The sequence below is a fragment of the Pleurodeles waltl genome, chromosome 4_1, assembly GCF_031143425.1.
Source record: "Pleurodeles waltl isolate 20211129_DDA chromosome 4_1, aPleWal1.hap1.20221129, whole genome shotgun sequence".
NCBI lineage: Eukaryota > Metazoa > Chordata > Amphibia > Caudata > Salamandridae > Pleurodeles > Pleurodeles waltl.
In genome coordinates this window covers 376660686-376678170 of record NC_090442.1, presented here as the reverse complement: position 1 = coordinate 376678170, position 17485 = coordinate 376660686, and the positions used below count along the sequence as shown (strand labels likewise).

General features: G+C 46.6%; 1 protein-coding gene and 1 pseudogene across 19 annotated transcripts in view; one reads left to right on the top strand and one right to left on the bottom strand.

Annotated features, from left to right (window-relative positions):
* The window catches only part of C2CD5 (C2 calcium dependent domain containing 5), a 669580-nt gene that overhangs the window by 588237 nt on the left and 63858 nt on the right, over positions 1-17485 (top strand). For all 19 annotated transcript variants that reach the window (XM_069228566.1, XM_069228562.1, XM_069228551.1 and 16 more), the window contains one exon: positions 7622-7768. In XM_069228566.1, coding sequence (XP_069084667.1) covers positions 7622-7768 — 147 coding nt within the window. The remainder of the gene's footprint in view (positions 1-7621; positions 7769-17485) is intronic.
* LOC138288384 (junctophilin-1 pseudogene) lies at positions 4799-5184 on the bottom strand (annotated as a pseudogene).

Sequence of the window (17485 nt, the reverse complement as noted above, 5' to 3'; positions counted from 1 at the left end):
GCAAGCATTTATTTTCACCTTAACTAAAGTGGGTAAAGGAGTGCGTCCTGCACAACTTATCTTAAGGAATGCTTTAACTTTTAAAGACACCTTGCACTAATCTTGCAAAAATATGAGAAACTCTCTTCAAATTTCAAAGTGTATTTCAATAAATGCAGAAGTGTTCCACCTAGTACATCAGATTAAATCACTGCATTGAGAGCCCTATATTAGAAGTGGTAATTTAAAGATGAACGTATAAACATTGATGCCGCCTCTCTTGACAATGCCATTAGTGAACCAAGGGGCAAGTAATTTGTCGAGTGCACCCTTTGTGTGGCCTAATTGTTATTATAATTGAAACAATATCGTAGTATTAAATGCAGGAAACGTTTTTGTACAGCACACATCCTGAACTCATGTATTTGAAGGTGTTCTCTCATATATTGTAGTGAAGAAAAAGGAGACAAAGTGAAATACAAGAATTGCTTAAAATCACACAATATGTTCAAGGGAGGAATCCAGGATTGATCCCAGGTTTTCTGGTTTTAAAGTGTGCAATTCAGTCTCTAGATTATTATCTTATTCTCTGTCACATTTTACATCAACTGTTGGTGCTCTGTGTTTAATTCTTAGCACATGAGATTAGACCATGGGTTTGCAGACAAAAGCCAAGTGAAGACTCAATTTGTTGTGCATGCTTCGATGTTCCCCTATGCCCACCTCACACCACCCAACCCTCACTCTACTGGCATTAGTGCGGCCCTCGAGGCCCCTAGGAAAAATCTTTTTGAGTACCCATGTCTTATACATAGCATTTTCTACACCTGACAATTTAACTTTCGTAATATCACACTGTGCAACATGCATTTCCACAGCAATGCCATTGCTGCATATAATGCCCTTACGTGTTATATGGTTGTTGGATAGGATGTCTGGACTGTTAGTGTTAATATTTTGTTATATAGTTATTCTTTTTTGCAGTCTTGTTACAGATATCTGTAGGAGTTTCTTGCAGACAGTTTGTCAAATTGTAACATGTGTTTATAGTAGGCTTTAGGTCAGTCCATAGCACATGGTTGGATGAATTTTTACAGCTAGAGGGCATAATGTTCTAATATATCAAACAAAGCCCTCATGGAGCCTGAGAGGATTAAAATCCCCTCAGACTCTGCAAAGCCTCTGTTCACAGCATCAACTGTGATAAAAAACATTGGAATGTTGGAGCTCCGGGCTTTGACCGGCCATTGGAAGCCTGAGCACTCCATTGTTTTTAATGGAGCTTCAACATTCCAATAATCATTATATGACCTTGGGTTTGAGGGATAAATTAACCACCAGGGTTATGTTAGTGTTCGTGAAAATAGTGAATGCAGAGGTGTGAGGTGGGGATGAGGGGAATTCTCTAAACCTCACTGTTGTGTTTGCTGATAAGCAAACAATCTAAAGAGTTAAATAGGTCCTCGAGATGGAACACAGTGACAAATGAGAACACTTTGAGCACTGTCAGTAATGGAAGATCATCTCTGGAAAGAACCACCAAAGGAACCGGAGGCATCTTCTTCGGTAGTCCCTTTAGTACTATAATCATGGCATGTTTCTTAAAGAACATACGGAGCAGGTGTAAAATCTCCCATTGCCATCCTGATGTTGATCTTCCTGTTTGTAAGCCAGACAACAAACTGAGCTCTTTCCTTACTCCACAACTATTGTAACATGCTGCCTTAATTGAGGATCTCCTAGCTGCCAGAAGGATATTTAGGACATCTGGTGGCAGAGACATTCTAATCAAACTGAAGATTTGGTGTGGGGAGCCAGAATCAATCAATCAGTCATTGAATTTATAAAGCGCTCTACGTACCCGTGAGCGGGGGTGGGGCGTGCTGATGTTACTGATCGAAGAGCCAGATCTTGAGGAATCTTCTGAAGGTGAGTAGGTCTTGGGTCTGTCGCAGGTTGGTAGGGAGCGTGCTCCAGGTTTTGGTGGCAAGGTATGAGAAGGATCTGCCACCGGAGGTTTTTCGTTGGATGCGGGGGACGACGGCGAGGGCAAGATTTGCGGAGCAGAGCTGACGGGTGGGGGTGTAGAAGCTGAGTCTGTTGTTCAGGTAGGTTGACCGGGTGTTGTGGAGTGCTTTGTGAGCGTGGGTAAGAAGCTTGAAAGTGTTCCTCTTGTCCACGGGGAGCCAGTGAAGGTTTCTCAGGTGGTGCGAGATGTGGCTGCGGCGGGGTACGTCGAGGATCAGTCGGGCGGAGGCGTTTTGGATGCATTGGAGGCGTAGTAGGTCTTTTGCTGGGATGCCTGTGTAGAGTGCTTTGCCGTAGTCTAGCCTGCTGCTGACGAGGGCCTGTGTCACCATTCTTCTTGTTTCTGTCGGGATCCACTTGAAGATCCTACGGAGCATGCAGAGTGTGTTGTAGCAGGAGGAGGAGACTGCGTTGACCTGTTTAGACATGGTGATGGAGGAGTCGAGGACGAAGCCCAGATTGCGTGCGTGGTTGGTTGGTTGGTGTCGGTGGGGTTCCTAGTGCGGTAGGCCACCAGGAGTCGTCCCAGGCTGAGGGGGTGGGTCCTAGGATGAGGACCTCAGTCTTGTCCGAATTGAGTTTCAGATGGCTGCTTTTCATCCATTCGGCGATGGATTCCATTCCCTCATGGAGGTTAGTTTTGGCTGTGAGCGGGTCTTTGGTGAGCGAGAGGATGAGCTGGGTGTTGTTGGCGTAGGTGAGAATGTTGAGGTTGTGTTGTTGGGCTACTTGTGCGAGGGGGGCCATGTAGATGTTGAACAGCGTGGGGCTGAGGGATGAGCCTTGGGGGACGCCGCAGATGATGTTTGTGGCTTCGGAGCAGAAGGGGGGGAGGCGGACTCTCTGGGTTCTGCCGGAGAGGAATTAGATGATCCAGTTGAGGGCTTTTCTTTGGATTCCGGTTTCGTGGAGGCGTGTTTTCAGGGTGCGGTGGCGGACTGTGTCGAAGGCGGCAGATAGGTCCAGGAGGATGAGGGCTGATGTTTCGCCGTTGTCCATTTGACGCCTGATGTCGTCTGTGGCGGCGAGAAGGGCGGTCTCAGTGCTGTGGTTTCGCCTGAAGCCGGATTGGGAGGGAGCCAGGATGTTGTTGTGTTCGAGGTGGCTGGTTAGTTGCGTGTTGACTATTTTTTCAATCACCTTTGCTGGGAAGGGGAGTAGGGAGATCGGTCGGAAGTTCTTGAGGTCGTTGGGGTCTGCTTTGGGCTTCTTGAGGAGGGCGCGGATTTCGGCGTGCTTCCAACTTTCCGGAAAGGTCGCTGTTTCGAAGGAGATGTTGATGACCTTCCGTAGTTGGGGGGCGATGGTGGAGTCGGCCTTGTTGTATATGTGGTGGGGGCAGGGGTCTAACGGAGATCCTGAGTGGATGGAGTTCATGATCTTGCGTGTCTCTGTGTCGTTGACATTGGTCCAGGAGGTCAGGCGGTTTGCACAGGTGGAGCTTTCGGGGGTGGGGTCTGGCGTGGGAGTGGCATTGAAGCTGTTGTGGATGTTGGTGATCTTTCAGTGGAAGAAGGTGGACAGTGTGTTGCAGAGTTCTTGGGATTGAGGGATGTCGTTGACGTTGGCGCTGGGGTTGGAGAGTTCTTTTACGATGCTGAAGAGCTCTTTGCTGTCATGTGCGTTGTTGTCCAGGCAGTCTTTGAAGTGGGATCGTTTGGCTTGTTTGATGAGTTGATGGTGTCTGCGGGTCGCGTCCTTGTGGGCTGTGAGGCTGTCAGGTGTGCGTTTGAGGAGCGATTCCTTTTTTAGTTTTCGACAGTCGCGCTTGGAGTTTAGGAGCTCGTTGGTGAACCAGGCGGCTTTTCTTCTGGCTTGGTTGTTGGTGGGTTTCTTGAGTGGTGCGAGGATGTTGGCCCAGTCGTTGATCCACAGAGTGAGGTTGTGGGCGGCGGTGTCTGGGTCGGTGGGGTCGGAGGGTGGGTTCTGGGCGAGGGTGTTGGTAAGCTGGTCTTCCATAACTTTGCTCCAGTATCGGCGGGGTGGTTGTTGGGTGCAATGGTGCTCGGTATGTTTCTTGTAGGTGAAGTGGATGCAGTGGTGGTCGGTCCAGTGGAGTACGGTGGTGTGGTTGAAGGTGATATGGGCGCTTGAGGAGAAGATGGGATCAAGCGTGTGCCCGGCGATGTGGGTTGGTGTGTTTACAAGTTGTCTGAGGCCGTGGTTTGTGAGGTTGTCGATCAGAGTAGTGGAGTTGGTGGTGGTGGTGTTCTCCAGGTGGAAATTTAGGTCCCCGAGGAGGATGTAATCCGTTGAGGTGAGTGCGTGGGTGCTGGTGAGGTCAACGATGGATACTGAAATGTGCTCGCGGTCCTGGAGGTCTGTAGATGAGCGTTCCACTGAAAGTGGTGTTGGGGTCGGTGTGGATGCGCAAGTGTAGGTGTTCGGCGGTCTTGAGGGTGTCGTCAGTGTGGGTGTAGACCTTGAGGGTGGATTTGTGGGCAATGGCTATTCCTCCTCCGATTCCGTTGGTGCGGTCCCTTCGGATGATCTTGTAGCCGTTCGGGATGGCTATTGCGATGTCGGGTGCCGAGGAGTCGTTCCACCAGGTTTCGGTCAGGAAGGCTACGTCTGGGGTGGTGGAGTCGAGCAGGTCCCAGAGCTCGATGGCGTGCTTGCGTGCGGAGCGGGTGTTGAGGAGTATGCAGTGGAGGTGGTTTGTTACGGTCTTTGTAGGTCTCGTTGTTCTGTCTCAGATGAATCTGCAGCTGCGGCATGAGAAGGGTCCGTGGGTGTTCCTTGGTGAGGACTGGAAGCATGCTGTGATGCGGCAGGGATTGAGGGCGTTGAGTTAGTCGGGCGTGTCTCCGTCCCCATAAGTCTCCACTCCATAGCCGTCCTGTAGGCCGTTGCTCCAATGCCCTCGTAGCGTGCAGGGGTAACGATACTCTGGCTGACCCCGTAACGCCCCTTGAAGCCGTGCGCCCACTCCCCACTGTACAGCCAGCGCCCCTTGCTCTCAACGCCCTGTCCATGGGGTTTGCCCTGTGCCCAGTAGCCTTGGTAAGTGTTGCCGCTGGGCCAGGTGTAGGTGCCGGCCATCTCGAAGCCGTGCGCCCATGAGCCCGCGTACTCGCCCTGGCCGCAGGGCCCCGTGCAGATACCGTGCCCTTGCCCCTTGCCATCCTCCCAGCCGCCACAGTACGTGCCATCGAAATCAAACCGGCCACCCATCATTCAGAAGCAGCACGCGCACAGGAGGGCAGCGGCTCGAAGACCAGCGAGCGCTGGGAGGCGGCTGTAGTATGCAGGCGGGCGGCACGCGCTTCTATCACTCCGCTCCCCTTCCCAAGCCAAGGCAGAGCGCAAGGAGGCACTGTCAGCGAACGACCACTCAGCTGCCGCTCAGCCAGTGTCGTCACATGGAACACGCCTACTCATCGTGGTGTGTCCCGCCTCTTCCTCGCTCCTTGTGTCAGCCTCTGAAGGGTCAACACAGTGGCTCGTGGGTGTGGGAGTGGTAGCGCTCTCAGGGCCTCCGGCCTTTAACTCGCGGTAGAGACCTATGATGAGTTAACCTGCTCTGCCCCCGAAAAGTTCAAAGGTTCTTTATTTCCCCTTCAAAAAATAACCTGCGTCACTGTAGGAGGGGCAGACGTCATGAAGAAGAAGCGATCTCTTTAGAAATACCAGTCTGGTCTTGTGTCAGGATTTAACCTATTGTTCTCCTCAAGATGTCTCTCCCAAAAGATCATTAGGTGTAAGGTGCCATGACTGGTCCTTGCCTCTGTGTGTGTGTGTGTGTGTGTGTGTGTGTTTTGGGTGTCTGGAAGCAGTACCTTCCAGCACCACTGCCACCTGCCGCCTCATGGAGACAGAGCGTGTCTATTTTGACCAGAGATGGATAAAAAAATGGCTGATCTGGCCTGATCCAATTCCAGAGTGCAGATGAAGAATGCACAATTGCCTTAAGAAATGTTAAATAGAAAGGAAGGACAGAAATTTAAAGTCATCGTTCTAGCACCTCTCATTGAGCATCACAGGCCTTCCCCACTGGGTAGTGGGGAAATCCCTATGGACCTTGGCTCGAGTCCCAGAAACCAACTCCCCACGCAGGTCAGTCTACATCGCTTGAAAAGTCGCTGCTCCATTTTGGAGAAACGGATATCTTGCCTTGGATAAGGATTTACCCTGGTGGCTTAGAGAGGAGTACTGGATGTGTACCTACTAGAGTAGTGTGCCCATAGGAAGAGCTCATCGGTAGCACTAGTGAACAAGCTGCCCAGAAGGAAGTAGACTAATCAAGCTTTCCAGCAATGACAGGGTTTACGAGCTCTGCTCCTCTGTTGTCTTGATGGGGAGCAGTGGAGCTCCTGGAGTCCATGGTAAGCCCTACACCCCTGTCAATATGTCTGCATCTCCAGTCGTCCCTTGGCCTAGGAGTGATTGGCAGGATTGCTGGAATGAACTGCAAGGGACTTTCGGTGTGCGTCCCTCCCATCACCTACACTTTTTTGTCCCCAAAACTTGGTGTGCCAAAGCAAGGCTCAACTGAATTCTGCAGTTGTATTTCAGGACTGAGCTGTGCCTGCATCTTGCAAGTGTGCATGTGGCATCTGACCCCACTGTCCAGTGTGCTGGTGCTCTTAGAGCATGAGCTCTAGGACAACCTTTAATCCAGCAACAGACAACTGTAACCTATTGCAAGAAGCTATGGCTGGTCCATGCTCTATCACTCGGCGGGTGGTTTTGGCAGGCCTGGAAGCTGAGATCTGCGGCCACTCCCCTGCCACAACCTTCTACACTACCCCCAAACCACTGAAGCAGGAGATGGGGTTGCATTGTGGCTTCTGATTGCTGTGGCTGCTTATGACTGAAGTCACTGCACAAGCTGACATTAACACAGCTCCCATGTAATCAGCAATTGTGGACTGTACATTGCCAGAGACCATGTTTTCAGCATCAGTACAGTACAGGAGAGATTGACCTCTGAGTCGCTGGAAGGCTGATCGCACCACAGATGAATCTGCACCTGTCTAGGTTTCCCATTTAGTGTTGCTCCCTCAAAATTGAGTAGCATATTGTGATCTAACGGTGCTGCATTCCCTATTATCTGTGTAGTATTAATAAAATACCTTTTCTTTATAAGTAAGAGTATTGATTGGACAGGACAATCGGTGTTTGAGCATTATTGTGCTTAATGTTGTATTATTAGTCTCTAGGTGCTCACGTTTTTGGTGCTCTATTTTAAGGTCACCAATAGGTTAGCCCCAAGAAGCGAGATGTAATCGGACTCAGTCACACTCATTTGAGCTCCCTTAGGTTCCCGAAACAGTTCTTACGTTCTATTACTGCACCTTAGAACAGGTACCCACTTGTTTAGCCCTCTGCACTGAAACAAGCCAGATGACAGTAGTGTTTTAGACTTTGATTTATCTCGTTGATCTAATTGCTCTGTAATGTAAAGTATTGTTTTAAAAGGTCATCTACCATTCCAGTTCCACCTGTGCAAAAAATATGTTGGTGATATGCAACATTGTTGCTAATGGTAATTCTGTAATATTCTTGATCGAGCATTAATGTATTCAAGGTTAGGTGCATGTGCTTGTGAGTGAATAAAAGTAAGATGAACCTTGTCAATAAACCCTCTTTTGTGTTCATTTCAATATTTCAGGAGGGCGGAGTCAGTGGCTTCCTGCACGCATTCATCTGTGAGGTATTTGCCATGGTACGTGCTCATGTTGCAGCTTTGGGAGGAAATGCTGTGGTCTCCTATATAATGAGGCAGTGTGTGTTCAATGAAAACGCCAACAAGAATCAGGTAAACAGATATTCTGGCTAATCCAGTTCAATGGTATGTTTGTACAATAGCCATCTATCACATTAGAAAGTGCTTTACGAACATACGTAATTTACATCTGTTATATGAACACTAAGGCAATTTCACACATCAATTAGGAAAGGAGTGCAAGGGATTAAGGCTTACACCAATGGGCCCCTGACAAAGAAATTAATCAGTGGCTTCCCTGGAAGCCACTCTGAATGTGAGAACGTTTCAGGTGAGAAGGCAGAAACCAATGAACCACGAATAGGAGCTGCTTCGAGAAGTAACACAATTGATTGTCGAGAAATAGAGCCATCCAGACATAGATCCATTTGCTAATGATTTTAGCAGTAAATATCACCAGGCAATATGTTCTGTTTAGAGTGGTTATTCAATCATCACTGTATTTATCCACCAATCCCTCTGGCACATGTCAGAAATTGAAATAATCTGTTGTAATCTTCAAAGGATTATCAAAGGATGAATTCAAAGCAAGTGGAAGTGACGAGGGATGGACTTGGCTGTGGAATTGTTTGATTCATGAAAGAAAAATGCTGCTCATGATGTAACGGATATGAAATGAGCCAGCCGGCATTTGTTTTTTGTGTTGCATTTGTCTTGGAGGTTTTTCAAGATAATAAATTTGTATCAGTACTGTGAACATTTCATTGTTACAACTATATTGCCATTGCCATGAAAAAGCTCCAGTGCAAATGCAAACCTGCATAAGTGAAATAAGTATTGACTGGAAACTGTCTTATCCATTACCTCTTGAACGGAATGTTTTTTAATAAATAAACAAGTGAATAAAGAAAAGAGTCCATTTGTTTTAGAATCTACCCTTTTCTAACAAATTGGAGATTGCTGCAGGTCCCATCTCCCTTTGAGTATTCTGATCAAGTAGTTAGAGGGTAAATCCCATTGGAACCACAAGTACCATCCCCCACTGCCTTCAGGTTTAGATAGAAGTTCTAGCCATCTTGTCAACCACAGTTGCCAGTTTTACAGCAACGGCACAACCCCATTTTGCAGCCAAGGAACAGGTTCCCTTTATCAAGACTGGGCCAGAACACTTTTTACCCAGACTTACTGTTTGGCCTCTTCCTCATAAGGAGGACCTGCTGTCCCAAAAGTTCCTACACCCAGCATGCTCACTCCGTATCAAAGCTTCAGTTTGATTAGGATGTCTCTGCCACCAGATGTCCTAAATACCCCTTTGAGGCTAGGATATCCTCAATGAAGGTGGCTTATTACAATAGCTGTAGAGTGAGTAGAGAGCTCAGTTTGTTGTCTGGCTTACAAAGAAGAAGATCAACATCAGGATGGCAATGGGATATTTAACACCTGCTCAGTATTCTCTTTAAGCAACATGCCATGATTATAGTACTAAAGGGACTGCTGAGAAAGATGCCGGGGTTTCCTTTGGTGGTCCCACCCAGAGATCTCCTTGCATTACTGACAGTGCTCAAAGTGTTCTCGGTTGTCACTGTGTTCCTACTCGAGGACCTATTTAACTCTTTGGATAGTCTTCTTGTTAGCCAACACAGCAGTGAGGTTCAGAGAATCCCCATCATCCCCACCTCACCCCTCTGCATTCACTATTTTCATGAACACCAAGATAACCCCGAGGATTAATTTGTCCCTCAAACCCAAGGTGATTTGATAATTATTAGTACATTGCAATGTTGGGAGCTCCATTGAAAACCATGGAGTGCCCAGGCTTCCAATGGCCAGTAGAAACCCGGAGTTCCAACATTCCAATGATTTTGTTCACAATTGATGGTGTGAACAAAGGCCTCACTGAACCGAGGGGATTTCAGTCCCCTCAGGCTCCATGAGACTTTTGTTTTATTTATTAGAACATTCTGCCCTCTAGTGGCAGAAAGTTCTAATAGCCTTACAGCCCTCCTTAGCAGAGCCATACCAGCATTAAGTTTGTGCTTCCTTGTTAAAGGCCCTCACCTTGGGCCCGGGCCTTTAACGATGGAGCAGGCCTTTAATGGCCAGGATGGCCCACTACAGCGGGCTGTAAGGCTATAATGAGAGTTCTGAAAGTGGGGATTGTACACAGTAATAATTAAAACCAAAAAAGAGAAGAGATTTAAATTCTTAATTTGGCCATTGTGAATAAAAAGAACCTCCGCTATTCCATCCTAAAAGTTATTTTTTGCCTAATTGTATATCTTGGCTTTTTGGGACCAGCACTGAAATTGAGGGACAAAAGTAATCAGCCAACCAACATCTCCCGGCATACATATTATATCAAGGGCTTCATCTCTTACAAATTATAAACCTCTCTATCGTCTTTGAATGCTGTTCTCACCATAACCTTATTTTGGTATAAATGGGCTGGCATAAATATATTGGGCACTGCAACTGCAGTATACCAATTCTCAATTTAGTGAGTGAAAGTATGAAACGGTCTGTTTGGTGGACAGATACGTTTTTTGTTTCATTTTCAAAAAACCTCCAATTATTAAAAGTCTGTTTTTATTTATTCTGTTTACTAATTTTGAGTTGACCCATGCATTTATTTCCTTTATTTTCTTTCAAAATTTTCGTAAGTAATTTAGCTCCAAGCTATGAGTCTGAAAACCCACGAAGTCACTTCCTGAAACATCATGAAGCAAAGATTAATAATACACGATGCTTATAAATAAAACAGCATCAATAGTTACAGTAGACAACACGGCCATCTCGGAGTAGAATATGCCACTTGCTACAGGCATAAGTATTGCAGAATTATCTGTTGTGTAGCAGAGGGTCAATTTTTAGTGCGTGGGGTCATACAAAATAAGTTGAATAAAGGAGGTAGCTACTTATGGTGAATAACACTTGTCTGTGCATAAAGTGCATTATTGTGTCTCGTCTGCCCGTTCACAGTTACAAAACTCATTAACAGAATCTCTGTTGAACTTTGAGAACTAAGCTATAGGTTAAAAGGTACCTCATCTAAATTTAACATATAAAATGTGACATGCTTCCTGCTGAATACATTTGAGGTACTATTCAGATCCCAGTTAATTGTTTTATTAAAAGATGTAGACTTTGATGACTAGATCCAACTCTCTTCCTCGTGTGTCCAATATGCCTCTTTAACTAGTCTGACCACATCAGACATGGTTATTCCAGAAATGGCCAAACCCTAACTCTGTAAGTATTTTTTAATGTATGCTGCCCATGGGTCCATTAGAGGGGGAAGTGTAAGCTTTGACTTACACGACAACATTAAAACTTCTCCCTCGGTTATGGTAGTATGAACTGACTTTATTTTGATACTATTTCTTTTTTCCATATGCACAATTAATTCCTTTGTCAATGATTTGTCATTTATCAATCACGTATCATATCAAAAAGGCAAGATTAAAAACAATCAAAACTAAAATGTAAAGGTGCTCCTATCAGGTGATGGCACAGTGAATGTGAATAAGTGAACTTAAAGTGCAACAGTGATATTTACTAATACATACATAACCATGTGGCTGTCAAAAATTGTTCTTAATTCCACATGGGACACGTATCTTGTGTGCCGCAGATCTTCAACAAAGTAATTGCAAACAGTCCACGTGGAATACTGTCAAAGATTCGACCCCAGAACCAAACAAATTAGCAACAGGTCATCATCGGGACCAAGAATATTTGTAGGAGACCACAAAAAGAAAAAACATAAATCACCAAATCACGTTTGGACAAATCCAAAGGTCTATCAAACTATTCTAAGTAGGCCCCCGCCTGGACATTATACGGTGGTGTAAGGGTTAATGGGAGGAACTTAAATCTTCTTGTTCAAAAACATTGGAGGTCTACCCCAGTCTTCTGGGTAGGCCTCAACTGTGAATCAATAGATTCAACAATACTCACCTAAGAAGAATCTTCCAGACTGCCTGGAGAGCAACCCAAGGCCCTGTGGCACAAACAGCTCTCAATCACTGTACAAACCAAAAAGTACAATTAAACCCAGTGCTACAAAGATTAGACCAAAACCGTGAAACATTATATTTTCTCAAACTTACCCCTATTGGTACTACGAAGTTGATTTCAACTAAAAGGGATCACGTTTTTTTTAATCATAATCTGCAGTATTTTATATTTAGGAGAAACAACTGGGCATGTTCAGTGATGATACCCGAGAGGGGACACGAATACATGATGTTCAAATTTAACTCCTTAATGATGACTCCTGGGGGTTTTTAAAAACAAAACCCTACCTATGTTGCATTTCCTTCTTACGAATCGCCATTTATATTGCAAAACAAGCTATGTTGGGTTGAAACACAGCCAAAGTGTTTCCTCTAGCAAATAGGAAGGCTTCCTGTCAACTGAAAATAGCTTCAAGAGCTGTGCCCACTCTTGTAAGTCTCCTCTAGCGAAATGGATGGGCTTTCTGTCAGCTATTTCCACCTTGAAGAGCCAGGCCCATCACTTTTGTTGACTCTTTGTTAGTCTCTGTTTATAATATGCAGAGGCAAGTATCTCTTTAATCTGAAGATTCCAAGCAGGCTAACCATTCTCTCAGCCCATAAGCTCCCTGTCAAACTACGACCGATTATTTCTGCCATGCTCAACATATATCTAATGTCAAATGCCATATTGCATCCCCAGCAGATCGCTAAAAATAGTCATAATCATGAAGGAAAGAAATTCACTTACTCACCATTCCAAATGAAAAATATCTCAGAGGAGGAAGAAATTATTCACACCCTCCAGCAAAACCAGAACACCTTTCTGATTTTCAACACTAATAACGCGGTAAACACCGGTGCGCCCTGGAACATGCATGCTATGTGCCTGGAGCGCCCTCTGGTGCTCAAAGAAAAAAGCCTAGAGAACATGCTCATCATTACGGGGATAACAACAGTAACTAGCATTCGCAATGCAATGGGTCTCGTGTTTGCTCGAGTTAGCTATTAGCGTTTTAAACTCCTAACCAGACCTTTCTTGCCTCATAAGCAGAATAGTAAAACAGTTTCAAATAAGCGAGCCGACAGCCGCCATAAGCGCAAAGCAGACACAAAAAAAGGAAGCAAAAGTTCCCCTCGCAGTGAAACATGTAGACAAAAGTGCAGTTATCCATGTAACTGGGTCGATGTCATGCAAAGCTCTCGATTTCTGCCCAGCGTTGATCGCGCTGCCTGCAAAATAAAAATAAAAAGTAGTCCAGACACCATACGGAAAACATCGATCCTCGTATGTTTTCAGTACTTGGCTGGTGCGCTGGAGGAGGACTAAACAATGGAAAAGGCATGATGTGTGCATGCCTTTCACTAATGAAATCAAGTGAATTTTAAAAGGTAAACCCACAGACCAACCAAAGTGATGGGCATGGTGAAAAAAGCCCATATAGAGATTACACCATAGACAGAGCGCTTTGCATGCTCGACCCTAAAAATACATTTTCTACATCTATTAAATTATTTCCTTCTCAACTTAAGTGACAAGTACTTAATTCCAAATAGGCCACGCAAGACAGCAAAGTTGGAAATGCATCCCATCAAATATATCCGAGTTCTGCAACAAGGGCAGGTCAGCACCTCTTTACAACGTTTTCTGGACTCAAATGACCGCATAATTATCCAGAAAATAGATCACCAGGTCTGTCAAATATCCCAAATTGTCATAAGGAACATATTGCGCCATTGCATGTTCAAACCCGCATGGGCACAAAAACTACCTTTGTGGTCAGTCCACACATGTAATATGTGTAGGAGGCTGGCCTGGCTTGTAGTTTGTACCAGAGGTACTTGCACCTTGTGCCAGGTCCAGTTATCCCTTATTAGGGTAGAATAGGTGTTTCTAGCAGCTTAGGCTGATAGAAGGTAGCTATGGCAAAGCAGCTTAGGCTGAACTAGGAGACATGTAAAGCTCCTACTATACCACTGGTGTCATATGCATAATATCACAAGAAAACACAATACACAGAAGTACTAAAAATAAAGGTACTTTATTTTTTTGACAATATGCCAAAAGTATCTCAGTGAGTACCCTCAGTATGAGGATAAGATATATACACAAGATATATGTACACAAACCAAAATTATGCAGGTAATAGCAAGAAAAGTAATGCAAGCAGTGTAAAGTTACAATAGATTGCAATAGGAGCGCATTGGTATAGGGGCAACACAAACCATATACTCCAAAAGTGGAATGCGAACCACGAATGGACCCCAAACCTATGTGAGCTTGTAGAGGTTCGCTGGGACTGTAAGAAAACAGCGAGGGTTAGAAAAATAGCCCACCCCAAGACCCTGAAAGGTAGGTGTAAAGTGCACCTATTACCCCCAGAGAATACAGAAGTCGTGATAGGGGGATTCTGCAGGAAGAACAAACACCAGCAATGCAACAACAGTGGATTTCCGGTCCTGAGTACCTGTAAGACAAGGGGACCAAGTCCAATAGTCGCGACAGTGTCGAGAGTGGGCAGGAGCCCAGGAAATGCCAGCTGAGAGTGAAAGGAAGCTGCCACCAGTTGGAAGAAGCTTGGAGTTCTGCAAGAAAGAAGAGGACTAGGAACTTCTCCTTTGGAGGATTGGTGTCCCACGTCGCGATGAAGCTTTGCAGAGGTGTTCCCACGCAGAAAGACCGCAAACAAGCCTTGCTAGCTGCAAGGGTCGCGGTAGAGGTTTTTGGGTGCTGCTGTGGCCCAGGAGGGACCAGGATGTCGCCACTTGGAAGTGGAGACAGAGGGGGGATGCCCAGCAACGTAGGGAGCCCTCACAGAAGCAGGCAGCACCCGCAGAAGTACCTGAACAGGCACTTAGAAGAAAAGTGAACCGGAGTCCACCCGAAGTCACAAAAGGGAGTCCCACGATGCCGGAGGACAACTCAGAAGGTTGTGCACTGCAGGTTAGAGTGTCGGGGACCCAGGCTTGGCTGTGCACAAAGGAAATACTGGAAGAGTGCACAGGAGCCGGAGCAGCTGCAAATCACGCGGTACCCAGCGATGCAGTCTAGCGTGGGGAGGCAAGGACTTACCTCCACCAAACTTGGACTGAAGAGTCACTGGACTGTGGGAGTCACTTGGACAGAGTTTCTGAGTTCCAGGGACCACGCTCGGCGTGCTGAGAGGGGACCCAGATGACTAGTGATGCAGCCTTTTGGTGCCTGCGTTTGCAGGGGGAAGATTCCGTCGACCCACAGGATAATTCTTCAGAGCTCCTGGTGCAGAGAGGAGGCAGGCTACCCCCAGAGCATGCACCACCTGGAAACAGTCGAGAAAGCCGGCAGGATGAAGCGATACAAGGTTGCTAGTAGTCGTCTTGCTACTTTGTTGCGGTTTTGCAGGCGTCCTGAGCAGTCAGCGGTCGATCCTTTGGCAGAAGGTAAAGAGGGAGATGCAGAGGAACTCTGATGAGCTCTTGCATTCGTTATCTGGTGAGATCCCCAAAGCAGAGACCCTAAATAGCCAGAAAAGGAGGTTTGGCTACCTAGAAAGGAGGATTGGCTACCAAGAGAGGTAAGAGCCTATCAGAAGGAGCCTCTGATGTCACCTGCGTGCACTGGCCACTCAGAGCAGTCCAGTGTGCCACAAACACCTCTGTTTCCAAGATGGCAGAGGTCTGGGACACACTGGAGGAGCTCTGGGCACCTCCCCTGGGAGGTGCAGGTCAGGGGAGTGGTCACTCCCCTTTCCTTTGTCCAGTTTTGCGCCAGAGCATGGCTGGGGGATCCCTGAACCGGTGTAGACTGGCTTATGCAGAGATGGGCACCATCTGTGCCCATCAACGCATTTCCAAAGGCTGGGGGAGGCTACTCCTCCCCAGCCCTCACACCTATTTCCAAAGGGAGAGGGTGTTACACCCTCTCTCAGAGGAAGTCCTTTGTTCATCCTTCCTGGGCCAGGGCTTCCTGGTCCCCAGGAGGGCAGAAACCTGTCTGAGGGGTTGGCAGCAGCAGCAGCTGCAGTGGAGACCCCGGAAAGACAGTTTGGCAGTACGGGGGTTCTGTGCTAGAGACCCGAGGGATCATGGAATTGTCCCCCCAATGCATGACAATTCCATGATCTTCGACATGTTACATGGCCATGTTTGGAGTTAACATTGTGACGCTGTACATAGGTAGTGACCTATGAACAGTGCACGCGTGTAATGGTGTCCCCACACTCACAAAGTCTGGGGAATTTGCCCTGAACGATGTGGGGGCACCTTGGCTAGTGCCAGGGTGCCCACACACTAAGTAACTTTGCACCCAACCTTCACTAGGTGAAGGTTAGACATATAGGTGACTTATAAGTTACTTAAGTGCAGTGGTAAATGGCTGTGAAATAACGTGGACGTTTTTTCACTCCGGCTGCACTGGCAGGCCTGTATAAGAATTGTCAGAGCTCCCTATGGGTGGCAAAAGAAATGCTGCAGCCCATAGGGATCTCTTGGAACCCCAATACCCTGGGTACCTCAGTACCATATACTAGGGCATTATATGGGTGTACCAGTATGCCAATGTGAATTGGTAAATTTAGTCACTAGCCTGTTAGTGACAAATTTGGAAAGCAGAGAGAGCATAACAACTGAGGTTCAGTGAGACAGTTAGGCATCACACAGGGAACACATACAGGGCACATACTTATGAGCACTGGGGCACTAACATGCCAGGCAAGATGGTACTTTCCTATACAACTCCCCCCCCCCCCCGCCCAAACGAAGGACAATAAGACTAGCCATGACCTGATGAGTCTTCATTGTCTAAGTGGAAATATCTGGAGAGTCCATCTGCATTGGAGTGGGTACTCCCAGGTCTATGCTCCACTGTATAGTCCATTCCCTGTAGAGATATGGACCACCTCAACAATTTAGGGTTTTCATCTTTCATTTGTTTTAGCCAAAGTAGAGGTTTGTGGTCTGTCTGAATAATAAAGTGAGTACCAAACAGGTATGGCCTCAACTTTTTCAGTGCCCAGACCACAGCAAAGGCCTCCCTCTCAATGGCAGACCAACGCTTTTCTCTAGGGGTCAACCTTCTGCTGATAAAAGCAACTGGTTGATCCTGGCCCTCAGAATTCAGTTGTGATAAGACTGCCCCTACCCCTAATTCAGATGCATCAGTTTGAACAATGAATTTCTTGGAGTAACATGGGCTTTTTAGGACAGGTGCAGAGCACATGGCCTGTTTAAGCTCCTCAAAAGCTTTCTGACAGCTAGCTGTCCACAATACCTTTTTAGGCATCTTCTTACTAGTGATATCATTAAGAGGGGCTGCTATGGAGCCATAGTTTTTAATGAATCTCCTGTAATACCCAGTGAGGCCTAAGAAGGCTCTCACCTGGGTCTGAGTTGTAGGGGCAACCCAATCCATGATTGTCTGGATTTTCCCCTGAAGTGGTGCAATCTGTTCTCCACCTACCAGGTGTCCCAGATAAACCACCTTTCCCTGCCCTATCTGGCACTTTGAGGCCTTGATAGTGAGGCCTGCCTTTTGCCTGGGGCATTGCTGCATGAGCCTCCAACTCCACTTCAGCCCAAGCTGATGTCTCTAAATCGTTCCCTAGTAGACAGTCTACAGGTAAATCTGAGGCAATCACAACTTTCTTTGGACCAGTAAACCCTCCCTTCCCCCAGTTGAGATTTACAACAGCCACGGGGTGGCTAAGAGTGTTGTTAAGAGCGTCTGTCACTTTGTACTGCTGACCAAGTAGGTGTTGTTCAGGGTGCACCAGTTTCTCTATCACCATGGTAACACTGGCACCTGTGTCCCTGTAGGCCTGAACCTCAACACCATTAG